This window comes from Cyprinus carpio, chromosome B20 (assembly GCF_018340385.1).
Source record: "Cyprinus carpio isolate SPL01 chromosome B20, ASM1834038v1, whole genome shotgun sequence".
Classification (NCBI taxonomy): Eukaryota; Metazoa; Chordata; class Actinopteri; order Cypriniformes; family Cyprinidae; genus Cyprinus; species Cyprinus carpio.
In genome coordinates this window covers 5,000,954-5,015,672 of record NC_056616.1, presented here as the reverse complement: position 1 = coordinate 5,015,672, position 14,719 = coordinate 5,000,954, and the positions used below count along the sequence as shown (strand labels likewise).

Sequence of the window (14,719 nt, the reverse complement as noted above, 5' to 3'; positions counted from 1 at the left end):
AGTCCTCCTTCCACCCTGTGCTTCTTTGGTCCAGTGCACTACTTTATAGTTCAATTCCAGGCTGCAGCAAAGTCAGATTGTGCAGAAGAATCATCTGTTTCCTATTGTCTATCCCGGACTGTATCAGATGTGGGGGAGTGCGGTTATAATGAATTTTCTGAACAATGTTTATTAATAGATGAACTGCAGATATATCAGTGAGAAAATCTCATCAATCCACAAATGTTAACAAAGTCTTGGTTGAGGTACAACAGAGAAATAATTCACACAAGACAACTCTACTCTGACTGAACACCAAGAATAAATAGAGTTTATAAACATAAGTACACTGACGCTGTGATACTTTATCCAATACAATACCACTGTATGAAATGACTTCAATTTAAACAGTTATTAAGGAAAAAAAAAAATATTCTCAGCCGTTGTCTCTCTCACTTCTTAAAAAGCGGACATCTCGTTTTTCACATCTGGCGTGATTCTGTGTGATTTGGACAACTTCCAAGTCACGCCCTCTGCAGTCTGCAGACATATGCTCTTGTCTCTGGGAGTATGATGGCGGTCTTGTGCCCTGCTGGTTGTCTGTCAGAGCAGCTTGGGCTCTCCAGAAGATGTGAAATTAGGCTAGAATCAGTGTGTGAGTCAGGTTGATCAGATGAAGTTTATTCTGAAGAAGATCTCCTGATGATGATTTGAGTCTGTCCCAGCGTCACTGAAAGCTCAGAATTTTGATGACGACGTCACAGTTTCCTTCTTTAAACACTCGTCCTCTACATTCTTCAGTCTGACACACATCTATGTCTCCTGACTTACTGAATAACTCGATGTGAAAAGTCTTATTGGCCTCATGTTCACATGTGAGTGTGACGTTTCCTCCCTTTTCTCCTGACACAGGTTTAGATGTGTTTTCTGCAAATACAGACATGTGAGTGTGACGTTTCCTCCCTTTTTTCCTGACACAGGTTTAGAGGAGTTTCCTGCAAATACAGACAGTAAATATTAAAAATATTCTAATAAGAGTTAATTGTGTCAGATGGATTTTCTTTTGCTGAAGATATTTCGTCACAGTGGAAGTGGATTCATCAACTGTGAACTGATGGAGGAGTTTCTCTAATATTTAGCATCAGAAATGAATGTAAATATTAAGGATGTTCATTGCTCATCAGAGACATGATCTATTTTGTCTTTGTGCTCTTCATCTAGACTCTCAACCTCAGGTTACTTCATCGTCTCTACATGAAATAAAATCATTAAATGCTCAATCTCAAACACTAATGACTAATGAGATCTGGTTCATGAATGAACAGAAAACAGCAGATTCAGTCAGAAGTCTAAGTGCAGCTACCACATAGGAAGTTTACCATGTAAACATAACTTGGTTTCACTTTATTTTGATGGTGCCTTTAACACATTCTGTTGACTTTAACTAACATTGCACCTACGACCTCTGATTAGAATGTTAGTAGAGTATTAGTAGACTGGTAGGGTTAGGGTTGGAATAAGTTGACATGAACTTGCAGAGTTACTTATAGTGAGTGGAATATCTGTTGGGAGACCATCGCAATAAAGAATTAGCCGATATTAAGCCGTCAGTCTACTAATACTCTGATGAGAGTTATTACACATGTAGGTGCAACATTACTTATTGTCCACAGAATGTTCAAGGGACCATTTCGTTTAAAGTATTTCCTGTTTTTGACAATGTACTGAATGAGACAGGAGAAGACAAGATAGTTTGACACTTGACCTATCCCACCCCATCCCCCTCACAGATTTACATAAATTAACCATTGTTTAATCATGATTTGTTAATTGTTTAATCATGATTTGTTATATGCCTTACATGCATGTTTCGTTGTGTCACTGCCTGAAATAACCTGTGCTGTTTTTTCTTACCTCCTTCTTTTTTTTCCTCTTGTTTGTTGCCGCTTTTCATGTGTAAAACGATGTAATTACAATACTGTTGTATTACACTATTATATTTTGTTACATCTCAATAAACAGATTGTTAAAATAATAATAATAATAATAATAATAATAATAATAATAATAATAATAATAATAATAATAATAAAGCTGTATCAGCAGTTGTAATGAATTCCTGAACAGTGTTTATTAATAAATGAACTGGAGTGAACTGCAGATAAATCAGTGTAAATCACATCAATCCACAAAAATGTTAACAAAAGTCTTGGTTGAGTGACACAACAGAGAAAATTGACTAGAATAACTCTAGCTGACACTGAACACCGAGATTATAAATGTAAAGTACACTGACCGCTGTGATGGACGAGACAAAGCAGCAGCAGCAGCAGAAGATTCAACCGGTTAAACCTGTTGAGAAAACAAGAGTTATGTGACAAATATAGACACACATCACAAACATATTAATACAGCTGTAAAATACTGCAAATAATACAGACCTGATTGCAATAAAGCTGAATCTAAACCTTAACTTTCTTTGAAAATAATTTAAAGATTTATAATATGATTAATATATGTTAAAATGTCTTTGAGTTTTATTTAAAGGTTTGTCTTATGGGCCATATATGCACAAACAAAGTTTATTAAATTATTGTTCCTGTTACCAACCAATCCTCTCATCTGAGCTATCAATGTAGAACAATCAAATAATTATAATAATAGAAAAACATTATTATAATCATCATCATGCTAATCACAAACTTAGATACATTCCTATATACATAAACATTAATTCATTTCCTCAGCGGCGTCACTAGAAGATTTAGTTTTCCACAAACAAAAAACAAAACTATTGATAGAGTAACACACACACACACACACACACACACACACACACACACACACACACACACAGACATAAGTTGACTTTATATTTAAAAACACAAAAACTTACATGGTAAAAGTTCTGAATGAATCTTTTGTTCTGCCGTAAAGCACGGCACATTTAACAAAACAAACCCAAAGTGAAAGCAGAATTCCACACAAGTGAGGGCTTGTCAGGAAATATGGCTCTTCCTCCAGTGATATCTGAACTCAGATCAGCTGTTCAAGCTGAACGAGTCACATGACTGAAATCACAACACAGAGGTAATGTCATTCCTTCATTCTGCTTCTGTGTTCAGAGATTAAAGCATGTTTAAGTTTAAACTGTATAATTAGACCAAAATGCAGAGACAATAAACCACACAGTGTTTCCACTTCCTCTCCAGAGCAAAATAAAGCACTCAATAATAATTTCTTTATCAGATCAAGTGTTGCTTCTAAAAACATTTATGTATCTTACATGTACTAAGCTACTGAGCTATGCTTTGATACAACCTCCCAACTTTCCTCTTTTTTAACAAAATGTGCTTTTTTACCTTGGACTGTGTAATATAATTTCAAACTATTCAAGATGTTTTTAACATTTCAAAACACATTCTCATGTTAGCAGACAGATTACAATTTCACATGTGACCAACAATTCCACAACAAATATAAAATATCATAACAAAATATCATCAAGATTACAATTTCACATCAACTGACCGGAGGTTGACGAAAACGGTGGTGACGACCGAAAACCTGAATTTGTAGTCATTTTAACTATTAAATACATTGAATCAGTCAATTACTGCATTAAAACAAACACAACAAACAGTGAGTATGTTATTGTTTATAAAGCTTTATTCAAGAGTCACATTTTAATATTACAAATAATTTCCTCAGAAACAGAATAACAAATGTTGAGTAAATTAAGTCTAGTGAGGTAATGGTAATTAAGTACAGTAGTTATATAGTATGTATTGCACACTAATCTTATTATTAATAAACAGGTTGTATTGCGCATGCACTAATCTTAGTATTAATAAATAGGCAGTAATAATAATAATAAATTGTATTAAATGTCCCAGTTGTACAGCCTGATGGCCACAGGTATAAAGGATCTTCTGAAGCGCTCAGTGGAACATTTGGCAGTGATCAGTCTCTGGCTGAGTGTGCTCCTCTGGTCGACCAGCACACTGTGTAGTGGGTGAGAAGGATTGTCCAGGATTGAGTAAAGTTTTGACAACATCCTTCTCTCAGCCACAACACGAACAGGGTCCAGCTCCATGCCAAGTACAGAGCCAGCCCTCCTAATTAATTTGTCCAGTTTATTTCTGTCTGCCACCTTCATACTACATAGAACATCTGCATTATGGTGTTGCTCAGCCTTGAGCCTCCTCAGAAAATACAGCCTGCTCTGAACTTTCTTGAAGAGTGCTGTTGAATTTGATGTGCAGTCCAGTTTGTTGTCTTTATGGACTCAAAGGTATATGTAATCTGCAACAATCTCCACTTCCTCACCATGGACAGACAAAGGAGTGACGGGGGTCCTGGATTTTATAAAGTCCACCTTTGTTTTCCTGACATTGAGCTGCAGGTCACACCAGGTAACAAAGCTGTCCACTGCTTTCTGATACTCTGAGGTGTCACCACCCTGAAAACATCTAATAAATGGCTTTAGTTAATGGTTGAAAAATGTCCGCCACTGAATAAAAAAAAAAAAGCATTTCACAGAATTTGTTTTTCTCGCAATTGCGAGTTTACATATCGCAATTCTGACTTTTTTTTTTTACTCAGAATTGTGAGATATAAATTTGCAATTGAACGTTATAAAGTCAAAATTGTGAGATTATTTTATTTTTATTATTCAGTGGTGAAAACGGGCTTCCATAGTCGAGGTAACGACATCCTTTTTTCGTGGCCACAAGTCTAATGCGTAAACAAACCTGCGTGACTATAGCAACCTGCGATTTTTAGAAATGGATACATTTATGTTTAATTTAGGAATAAGAATGAAAAAAGCGCGGAATTTACAAATTATTATATTAGCTAACCTGGGGTGCGTTTTCTAAAAGCATCGTTAGTCATGTTCGGTATACCAACATAGTTAAACGATTCGGTGTTTCCCGAGACCATAGTTCAAACTAACAAACTTGTTAGTAAGACATATGGACTTAAATAAATTTTGCTTTTGGGCACAATAAGCAAGCTAACATTGCTTATGACAGTGACAGAATGCTATTTAACTTTCTGTGTAAGCATAAGAGGCACTATGTCAAAACATCTGTCGTCATAAACAAATATAAATCTGGTATATATATAAAAAAAAAATTAAGTGTCAAATTGAAAAATTTCCACTTTTAAATAATTTTACTATTTTTTCTTTAATAAAAGGGGTAAATGAAGTAATAGCAATAGTTACTATTAAAAACATGGTTTTGTAAAATTTTTATTTTTATTTGTGATTTTTTTAATGATTTATTTATAGTTTTAGGCTACTGATTAGATAAAATATAATATTAAGCTATGACTCTTTGCTTAAAAGGTGTATAGCTACAGTTTTTTAATGCATTAGGAGGGATTCACTGAAACCGTAAGCTTTAGAGAAAAATGTTAGGTAACACTTTAGTGTATAGCGACCAATTCTCATTATTGACTAGTTGCTAATTAAATATTGGCTGTTTACTTATTAAGCATTTATAATACATGATAATATTCTACATCCCTAATGCTACCCAACACCTGAACTTAACTAGCTTATAACTATTAATAAGCAGCAAATTAAGAGTTTATTGAGGCAAATGGCACAGTTAATGATTTGTTAATAGCGAGAACCTTAGAGTTTTTAATAATTTTAAACCTTGTGATAAAGTGTTATGTGTTTTTTTGTGTTTGGTGATATATATAACCATGTTGTATAAAAGTGGCACAGTAAACAGGAACATAACAAAAAGCAAACTAAAAGTAAGTTTAAAACAAGACATAAACATGGCACAATTGACATTGCTCTGAAAGGAAGTGGAAGACGTGGTGCGTGATCTAATGATACATTTTAAAAGTTGTCCATAAACACAGAAGAGAAGTGACCTTTCTGCTGTGTTGTGATTTCACATCAATCTCGTGACCTGTCCAGCTCTAACTAATACCATTGTGATATTATATTAATCTGCTTTGAAAGAATAACCAGTATTAGTGGGAGGCACCAAATTACCATTGTCCGGAAACTCACCTGTGTCTGTGCCACTCTCTTAGTTTTGTTTTTACTGAACTATCACATCTCACTAAACATGCTGTGATGTATGAAGACGTCCAGACACTCCCGCAGAATTTTTAACATGTAAGTTTTCATTACATTTTTTTTATTTTTTAAATATAAATTCAGCCTGTGTTTTTTTGTTTCTATAACAATTGTTGTGTTTCTGATTCTGGGAAACTAAACCTGTCAGTGATACCAAGAAATGAAACAACATCTTAACGTATCCATAACTGTGATAAGATGATATTACAATTATTATGATGACGGTTTTAATTAATGGGGTTATTAATATAATTATTAGATTGTTAATGAATTTCTAAAACCTGTTTTTTTGTGTATTAAGGACTTTTGGTTTGAGTTATCATTTTGACTATTAAGAATCATTCACAATCTCAGGGGAAAAGGTACAAAAGCTGTCAGTGGAGTGGTCCCCTTATAATTTCCCCCTTATTACTTTCTGAAAGGTTGCCACCGTGACAGCTTTTGTACCTTTTTTTTCTGAGAATTACAGTCTGATGTTTCTTATCGGGCATTTTTTGGTATGTAAGATTCACATGTTAAATATTCAGACAAAATGAAAGTGAAAGTTTTTTTGTTTGTTTTTTAATCTCCGTAAAGCATCTTATATCTCTGTATGACTGTCTTTGTGATGTATCTGTGACATCGCTTCTGTTTTCTCGTCAGGTTCAAACGCTTGAATCTGCTGCTGCTGCTGTGCCAGTTCAGTTACAGCGGTCAGTATTCACTCATTTTAGTTAATAAATTGTAACAATTTTTGATTTTCATTGTCAGGTAGAGTTACTCTAGTTGATTGTTTCTCTGATGAGTTAATTTATTTGTTCAGGAATTCATCTGATACACATCTGATACTATTGTCATCAATATTTTAAATATAAAAATGAGGCATAGATAATATTGTTGGCTCCTTAATGCTTTTTTTTGATATATTTTTATATTATTATTATTATCCAGTCGACTAAAATAACTATTTTTTATGATACACAGAGATAAAAGCCACATGTATTTTTCAGTATTGATACTTTGTAATTAATGAATATTATACTGTATGTATTTGCAGGATCCATCACTAGATCTGTGAAAGGAATAAAGGGAGGCAACGCCACCCTGTCATGTCAATTTGAAGCCAATGACATTCATTACATTGATTTAAGCAGGTTAACAAGCATCCTTTCTTGTCAGAATGAAGAATGTGAGAGTGAAAGTGAAAGTCAGAATGGGAGAGTATTTAAAACAGGATCATGTGCCGTGATTATCAAGAATCTGAGACTGAGTGATGCTGGGAAATACATTTTAAGAGTCTATTACACTAATACTCAGGCAGAAGTGGAGCGTCAAATCATGACATACCGACTTCATTTTTTAGGGTAATGTCAAAACTGATCTACATGGGCTTTCTGGTTTTCATTTAGTAATTGTGTTGGTATTGCATGAGGGCCAGTAACCGGCAGAGACACTAATGTCATGCTAATTTATAGACGAGTCGCCTCCAATATAGACTTTACAATTACATTTGGTCCCAGTCCTAAATATGTGCTTATAGCCTTGATTGATTGACACCATTATAATAATAATAATAAATGTCTGTGTTTCTCCGCAGATGAGATTGCAGTGAAGGAAGGGGCGGAGCTGAAGTTGGATGTTCTGTTGCCCAATGCTTATAAAGTAGTGCACTGGACCAAAAGAAGCACAGGACGGAAGGAGGACTGGAATAGAAGCCTTGGGGTCAGAAGTGATCGAATGACCATCAGAGATGGAAACCTGATTATTAATAATTTTACAGCCACTGACGCAGGAACATATGAGGTTCTGGACACTGTGGGAGAAATCCTGATGATGGTGACTGTCACAGGTGAGAGAAGAAATATAATTATAAAGCATTTCATGATCTGGATTTGAACATCAGATTGATGCTAAACTGAATGACTAACTTTCAACATCACCTACAGAATCAAAGGACAAAATGAACATAGAACAAAAAGAACATAGTAAGTTAAAGAATCACCGGGAAAACTGGACGACACTGATAAAGACAAAACGAATGACACTGAACAACAAATCAGGTACGGTATCTCTGTTATAACTGGAGGGTACTGGTTCGTCCCGGTTGAACTGTCAGTGGTTTTGGTGATTCTGGTTACTTTAAAAGGAAAAAGGATGCACAGATGTTCAGGGGCACAACTGCACATTTACTGAGGGGTCTGCAAGATCATTGTTAGTGCTCCCCAGTGTTGTGACCCCCGCCAAAAAATAAAAAAATAATAATTATAACAATTACAATACATTAATAATATTAATAAATAGCTGTCGTTTTGACCATTGTTTTAATAAGCCACCAAAATTTTAATTTCAGCATTCTTGATTCCAATTTTGATACCGCAGAAAAATTTGTGATTGTAATTTGTTTCATCATAAGCCATAGCTATGCATGAATATACACAAATGCAGCCAAGGTGAATGAATGCATAAGTTAATTAAATAATTATATTTTTTACTGATAACAATAGGAAACATGAATAAAGGAGTAAAACAATGAATAAAAGGAAGCATCACAATAAATACACAACAACACATGAAACAAAACTTCATTCAAACTTATTTTTCTAATAATCACTAAGACAGGATTCAGGTCTCCTCTGTGATTTATGTGCTCAAAACTGAATTAAAATGTGGAGGTAGTTGCTGCTAACTTGCTTTTTATCAACACAAATCATCCTCAGTTTATTAACAGTAGACTACTAATGGACACATACAATACTGCATGTTTAGTTTCTTTATGTAGATTTGTTTATTTACATTAATCTACAGCAGTGTTGACAACAGTAATCCTACTAGCACACGTAAGCTAGCACCTTTATTTTTAAGAGTGTAAAGGGAATAAATAAAAATAAAAATATATTTCAGTGCTTTCTCTCACAGTTATATCATTGGCTAATCATGTCCCTTCAGTGGCTCAGTTATATATTTTATGGTGCGTATTTTTAAACACCTCTTACTGTATTTTATTTATTCTCAGGTCAGGTAAAGTCAAATCTTTCATATATCATAAGCATCTGAGTTTTCTTTGGTCACAGAAGTCGTCACCGTGGTCTGTTTGGCTCAAGTTTAGAAATCAGAGACTTCTGGCAGGCAAGCTTCTTGGTTTTAATTGCATATATTTTTATTGACTACTTCACAAACAAAATACTAGAATGAAACCAAAGCAAATAGTTTACAAGCTTTGTTTGTCAGAGGTATCAAATAGCAAAGCATATAGCACCGCCAAAGAATCAGCATCATTGCATTTCAGTCATTTATGAACAGCTTGTGATTCAGATTTCTTCAGATGTCATGTAATCTCCACAGAATCTGTCTAAGACCCTTCGCCTCTTCGTTTTTCTTCTTCAGAATCTTTATCTTTGCTGCCTCATGTACTTTATCTGTGATACAACATCTGATGGTAATATCACCTTTTCACCCTTTCTTCTTCTTTTCAAAGCTCTTACTAATATATGTTTCTTCTCTCTCTGTTCTATAAATATATTCAAGTCAAGTCAAGTTTATTTGTATAGCACTTTTCACATAATATAAATATAAATCGTTGCAAAGCAACTTTACAGAAAATTAAGTTTCTATTTAGTAGTAGCTTATCATTGGTGATTGTAAGTTAGTGTACACATGGCAGAAATGTACGAAAAAATTAATTAAAGACATAATAGAACAGACGATGAATACTATGAACAGCAATTATTATATGTTGCAGTCTAACTTATAGCAAATATATTCTTAATAAATGCAATAAAACAGCAAGTGTACTTTACATCAGATTATCCCAGCAAACACAAGCAAAAATTCAACTGCTATAATCACTATATACGCAAAAAATACAGAAGTCACAAAACCAAAAAGAAGTTTTTCTACCCAGCTCCAATGCTGTCGAGCAGAATGGTGGAGAACTGGAAAGAGAGCACAAATATATTTTATATTTTTAAAATCACTGTTCATTTTTTTAGAGCTTCTTACTTTACTGTTCTTCTGTCTCACCTGTGTTTTCTTCCGCTGAGCCAGACAGATATGACAAAATATGAACAAGATTTGAAAACATTAGTCATACAGATTCAGTTTAAAAGAGCAAATCCCAAGCTCATGATGTATTCGAAATATTTCTAAACACCTGCTCACCTGTGATTGTGACTGTGATCAAGATTTCTCCTTCAGAGTCCAGAACTCTGTATGTTCCTGCATCACTGTCCAGAAATGCTTTAATGATCAGGTTCCCATCATTATCATCAATCATTCGGTCACTCCAGACCCCGTGGCCTCTCTTCCAAACCTCCTTCCACTCTCCACTAGATTTTGTCTTCACTTTATCAGCATTAGACAACAGAACAGACATCTTTAGCTCCTCGCCTGTTTTCACAGAAATCTCATCTGAGGAGAAACAGAAAGACATTAATCATTATTATAATGCTGTCAATCAATCAAGACCATAAACACATATTTATGATTGGGGACCAAATGTAATCATTTTAAAGTCAGCCACTGAAAGGCCTTTATTGAATGGAAGGTGTGACATTTACTATATTTGCTGGTTACAGCAGCAATGTAATGTTACATTGTTGACATTATTAGAAAATCCAGAAAGCACATGCTGATGGCTGGTTTAGTTTTGACTTCACCATGAATATGAAGTTGGTACGTCCTGATTTGTCGCTCCAGCTCTGTCTGATCATTATTGTAATAGAGATGCAAAAAGTATTTCCCAGCGTCACTGAAGCTCAGATTCTTGATGACGACGTCACAGTTTCCTTCTTTAAACACTCGTCCACTACATTCTTCAGTCTGACACACATCTATGTCTCTTGACCGAGTGATTAACTTAATCTGAACAATATTATTGGTCTCATGTTCACATGTCAGTGTGACGCTGCCTCTCTTTTTTCCCGACACAGATATAAGGGGGTTTCCTGCAGACAGGATTTCTGCAAAAACAGATTCATTCAATTCAAAGAATCAATACATGTGAAAAATACACGTGGTGTTTCTGTTTATTCTCTGTAATCAATGTTATCATAATCTAGTGGTTATTTTACTATTTTCACCCCACATTCAAGTGGATTCAACAACTGTGAACTGAGTGTGGAGTTTCTTCAATATTTAGCATCAGAAATGGTAATGCTAATATTAAAGTTTAAGGTTGTTGGTGATCTATTGCTCATGAAAAATACATTTAAATAAAGCATGAGATTGTGTTTAAATTCCAGCTGATTATTCTCAGGTTCTGCAGAGTTCAGAACTGTTCATCTTGTGAGGTGTGATGATGTAATATGCTGTGAAATCAATAGCAGCTCCATGACTATAAACTCAAATGGGCAGATGTTGGGGTGTGTTGTAGGCTGTATGACTAACCTACGATTAACTAGTAGTGCAACATTCAAATACATGTACTGTACACATGAGGAACACCTTTAATAGCCATCGAGTGTCCTTGCTTACTTCAGCCTGAAGGTGGCGCTCTAATATTAACTATAGCAGACTGGCTCTACGTGAACAATGCATACCTTAAAGGGATCGTTTCTGTCATCACTGCCTCACCCTCAAGTTTCTTTCTTCTGATAAACACAAAAGTAGACATTAACCACACAGAGACATCAATATCTTCTTTTGTGTTCAAAAGAAGAAAGTAACTCATATAGGTTTGAGGGTGAGCAAATGATGACAGAATTTTCAGTGTGGATGAACAATTATTTTTAATGTATTTCAATTCATGGTGTTTGAATATTGATTTTTAGAATGTTTCAGGAAAAATTCATAAGAGGAAAACAAAGCTACATTTAATCAATTTAGCTATGCCAAAAGTAACCTTCAATAGTGTTAAATAGCTTAAAATATTTGCTGGATATTGTTACGAGTTAACCATTTAGGGTTCTATGTTGGATGAATACTTTGGTGTTGCCTGACCATAGAAACAATCATCAACAGAAATCACTTGGATGAGTGGCTTGATATTAAATTTAATAACTCTATACCTAACACTGAAAAAAGTTTCAGTTTATTAAAATAAATTGACACTGACCCCTTTGATAGACAAAACAAAACAGCAGCAGCAGAAGAAGATTCAAGCATTTGAACCTGATGAAAAGAGAAGGAGACATACATCACAAAAGATAAAATACTTTGCTCGGCTTGTTACTAAAAATCAATTTAATTTTGTCTAAATAGAACATGATAATAAGAATAAGAAACAAATCTGAATCTTAGTTTCATTAAAGATGCCAGTGTAATCCTCAAGAAGACTCAAACTGATCCGTCAAACCCAAATGTCCAATGGACACAAAAGTTTATAAAATTATTTTTCATCAGACATTCAGCATAAACATGTCGACTCATTTCTTCATCAGCAGGTTAAGTTTACAGAAGCAGAAACACATGCTATAATAACACAAAAACACACAAGCTTTATATTTAATAGCATGCAAACTTACATGGTAAAACTTCCGCATGAGTCTTTTGATCTTTTGAACACCAAACTGAATCCTCTTCTGAATCCTCTGAACAGACACATACACATAAAATTATCTCATCTCGACAATCATTTAGGTAAACGCAGTCAGTTATGTCTCAAGTGAATGAAAACAGCTGAGAAAGAATTGGGTTGTGATGTGTATCATTATATCAGATCCGTGCGTCAGGTCTTAAAGGGACAGCGGCCTATAAATACTGCTGCTGTCATTAATGATCATTAAACAACAAAACAGCTGTGATAAAAAAAAAAAACACAGTAAACACTATGCAGTGTTATTTTCCCTAATTATTACATTTCTGTGTTTGAATACTACCAACCTTGTTTTATTTGATTCATATTCTGTTGTTTTTATCTATGCTTGTAATTTATGTATTTGTTCTTATTTCTACTGGCTGTTCTCTTCTTTCTTTAATCATGTTTAAACTTTCTTAGTTAATCTAGCAGTATTTGCTGTGGTATCAAAGAAGTAGTAAGTAATATATGGATGAAGCAAGTTAAATTGAAATATTTTTATTTTCTTGCTAATCCAAAAAATGACTCGATCTGTGGGTCAAAAACTGTAATGTGATCCAAACCGTGAGATTTGTGATCCGTTGAACCACTAATTAAAACATAGATAGTGAACATTTTACTTGATTCTTATTGTTTTGCAAACCAGCAGGTTTAGCAAGACTTGAGTTAAAACAAAACTGAAAGTAACATGGAATATTTAGTGCCTCCTGCTAAAGAATAGTGTGATGCATCATTAGTGGCTATTCTTTTAAAGCACATTGAGCTGTCGGAAAATGATTCTGATTTGACATGATTTTGTGAATTATTTGTCGAATAACTTGCATATGAATTTAAGAATTATAAAGGAAGGTCTGTTTTCTGTTTCTTCGTGATCATGATGAAGCAGACAGTAAAATCTGATCTCAGATAAGCTGTTAGATCTGAACATTTCGCGTGACTTATCTGAAGCCACAAACAGAAGAAACGTCATTTCTAAATTCTTCTTTAGAGTTTAAAACATGTCATCATTTAAATCTTATCAGAATAGATCCTTTCAAGAGCCTCATACCAGTTCTAGAGTTGCACCCCTCCCTAGATTTACTGTATTAAATGATTTCCTAATGTAGTTTTTAATAGCCTGCTGGATGTACAGTACGTCTACATTAGACACTTGGCTTACAGTGTTTTTTATTGAGTGTTTATTGTTTTTAGTGTTTATTTTTTTTATTTTTGTTTGTTTTTTTGAAGTTATTCTGGCACATGCTTTTGATGAATTAACAATATTTTGAGCTATACATAAAATGTTCTTCACAAAGGCTTGCAAATGCAAATGGTGTCTGATTTGGTTTACATGTCATAATGTGTTAAAAGAGTGATATAACTTTATTCCGACTGCAGTTCTGTCATATTATTCTCATGCTGACACATGTAAAGAGTTCTCTCTAATACAAAAAAAAAAGCATTTGCTAAAATTAAGCTGGAAAAACACTCACTGACATCATAAACCAGGATACATTAACACATGACAACATAGATTTGCATATATTTAATGATCAGAAACTTCACATTTACAGCGAGGTAATATAGAAGACGAATGTAATTTCAGTCTAAGTCTGAGCAGCACATTTCAGCACAGATTGTGTTCTGAATCTTTGATGCAGTGGCTCTTTAGTTTGTAAGTGACTTCAAGTAACCAGTGATGCTGATGTTCTGGGACACTTTTACAGTTTATTGAATTGAGACCCTTTTGATCCATGTTCCACATTTCTGTGCAGACGCTGATATTTTATTGATGACTCGAAACGATAACACTTCCAGAACCACCAGAACCAAAAACACAGACATACAGGCAGTACAGAAGCCAAAAGACAAATCCAAAGAGCTGGAAGGAGGAAAGTGGGAAGAGAAAACATTTTAATAATGTTTTTTTTTTTAAATCACTGATTAAAGTTTTTGTAAAGCTCTCAATGCCTCCTGTTTTCCTCTTTTTTATGTACCATTAGGTTTGTCATCATTTGTTTCCAGCTTTCCCTTTGCTTCTGTACCTGATTCTGTTGAGGTTATTAAAATATTAGTCACAGAGTTTAGCATCAACTTGCTGTTTAAATCAAGATGATTAAACCTCAGAAATAATATTTCCACACATCCACTGAGCTTCTCTC

General features: G+C 34.3%; 3 protein-coding genes across 8 annotated transcripts in view; 1 reads left to right on the top strand and 2 right to left on the bottom strand.

The window, feature by feature from the left end:
* The window catches only part of LOC109113276 (AT-rich interactive domain-containing protein 1B-like), an 849,861-nt gene that overhangs the window by 180,902 nt on the left and 654,240 nt on the right, over positions 1–14,719 (top strand). The gene's annotated exons all lie outside the window — the stretch shown is intronic.
* On the bottom strand, positions 9,200–12,712 carry LOC109091668. Its single transcript, XM_042746455.1, has 6 exons — positions 12,526–12,712; positions 12,117–12,172; positions 10,720–11,022; positions 10,223–10,471; positions 10,085–10,099; positions 9,200–9,996 (listed from the first exon to the last, which is right to left on the bottom strand). Exons 1-6 carry the CDS (start codon positions 12,609–12,611, stop codon positions 9,863–9,865), a joined length of 843 nt encoding a protein of 280 aa, XP_042602389.1. The 5' UTR covers positions 12,612–12,712; the 3' UTR covers positions 9,200–9,862.
* The window catches only part of LOC109112334, a 33,262-nt gene continuing 32,631 nt past the window's right edge, over positions 14,089–14,719 (bottom strand). For both annotated transcript variants that reach the window (XM_042746460.1, XM_042746461.1), the window contains exons 5-6: positions 14,555–14,608; positions 14,089–14,439 (exon numbers count right to left, since the gene is read on the bottom strand). In XM_042746460.1, coding sequence (XP_042602394.1) covers positions 14,279–14,439; positions 14,555–14,608 — 215 coding nt within the window. In that variant the 3' untranslated portion in view covers positions 14,089–14,278. The remainder of the gene's footprint in view (positions 14,440–14,554; positions 14,609–14,719) is intronic.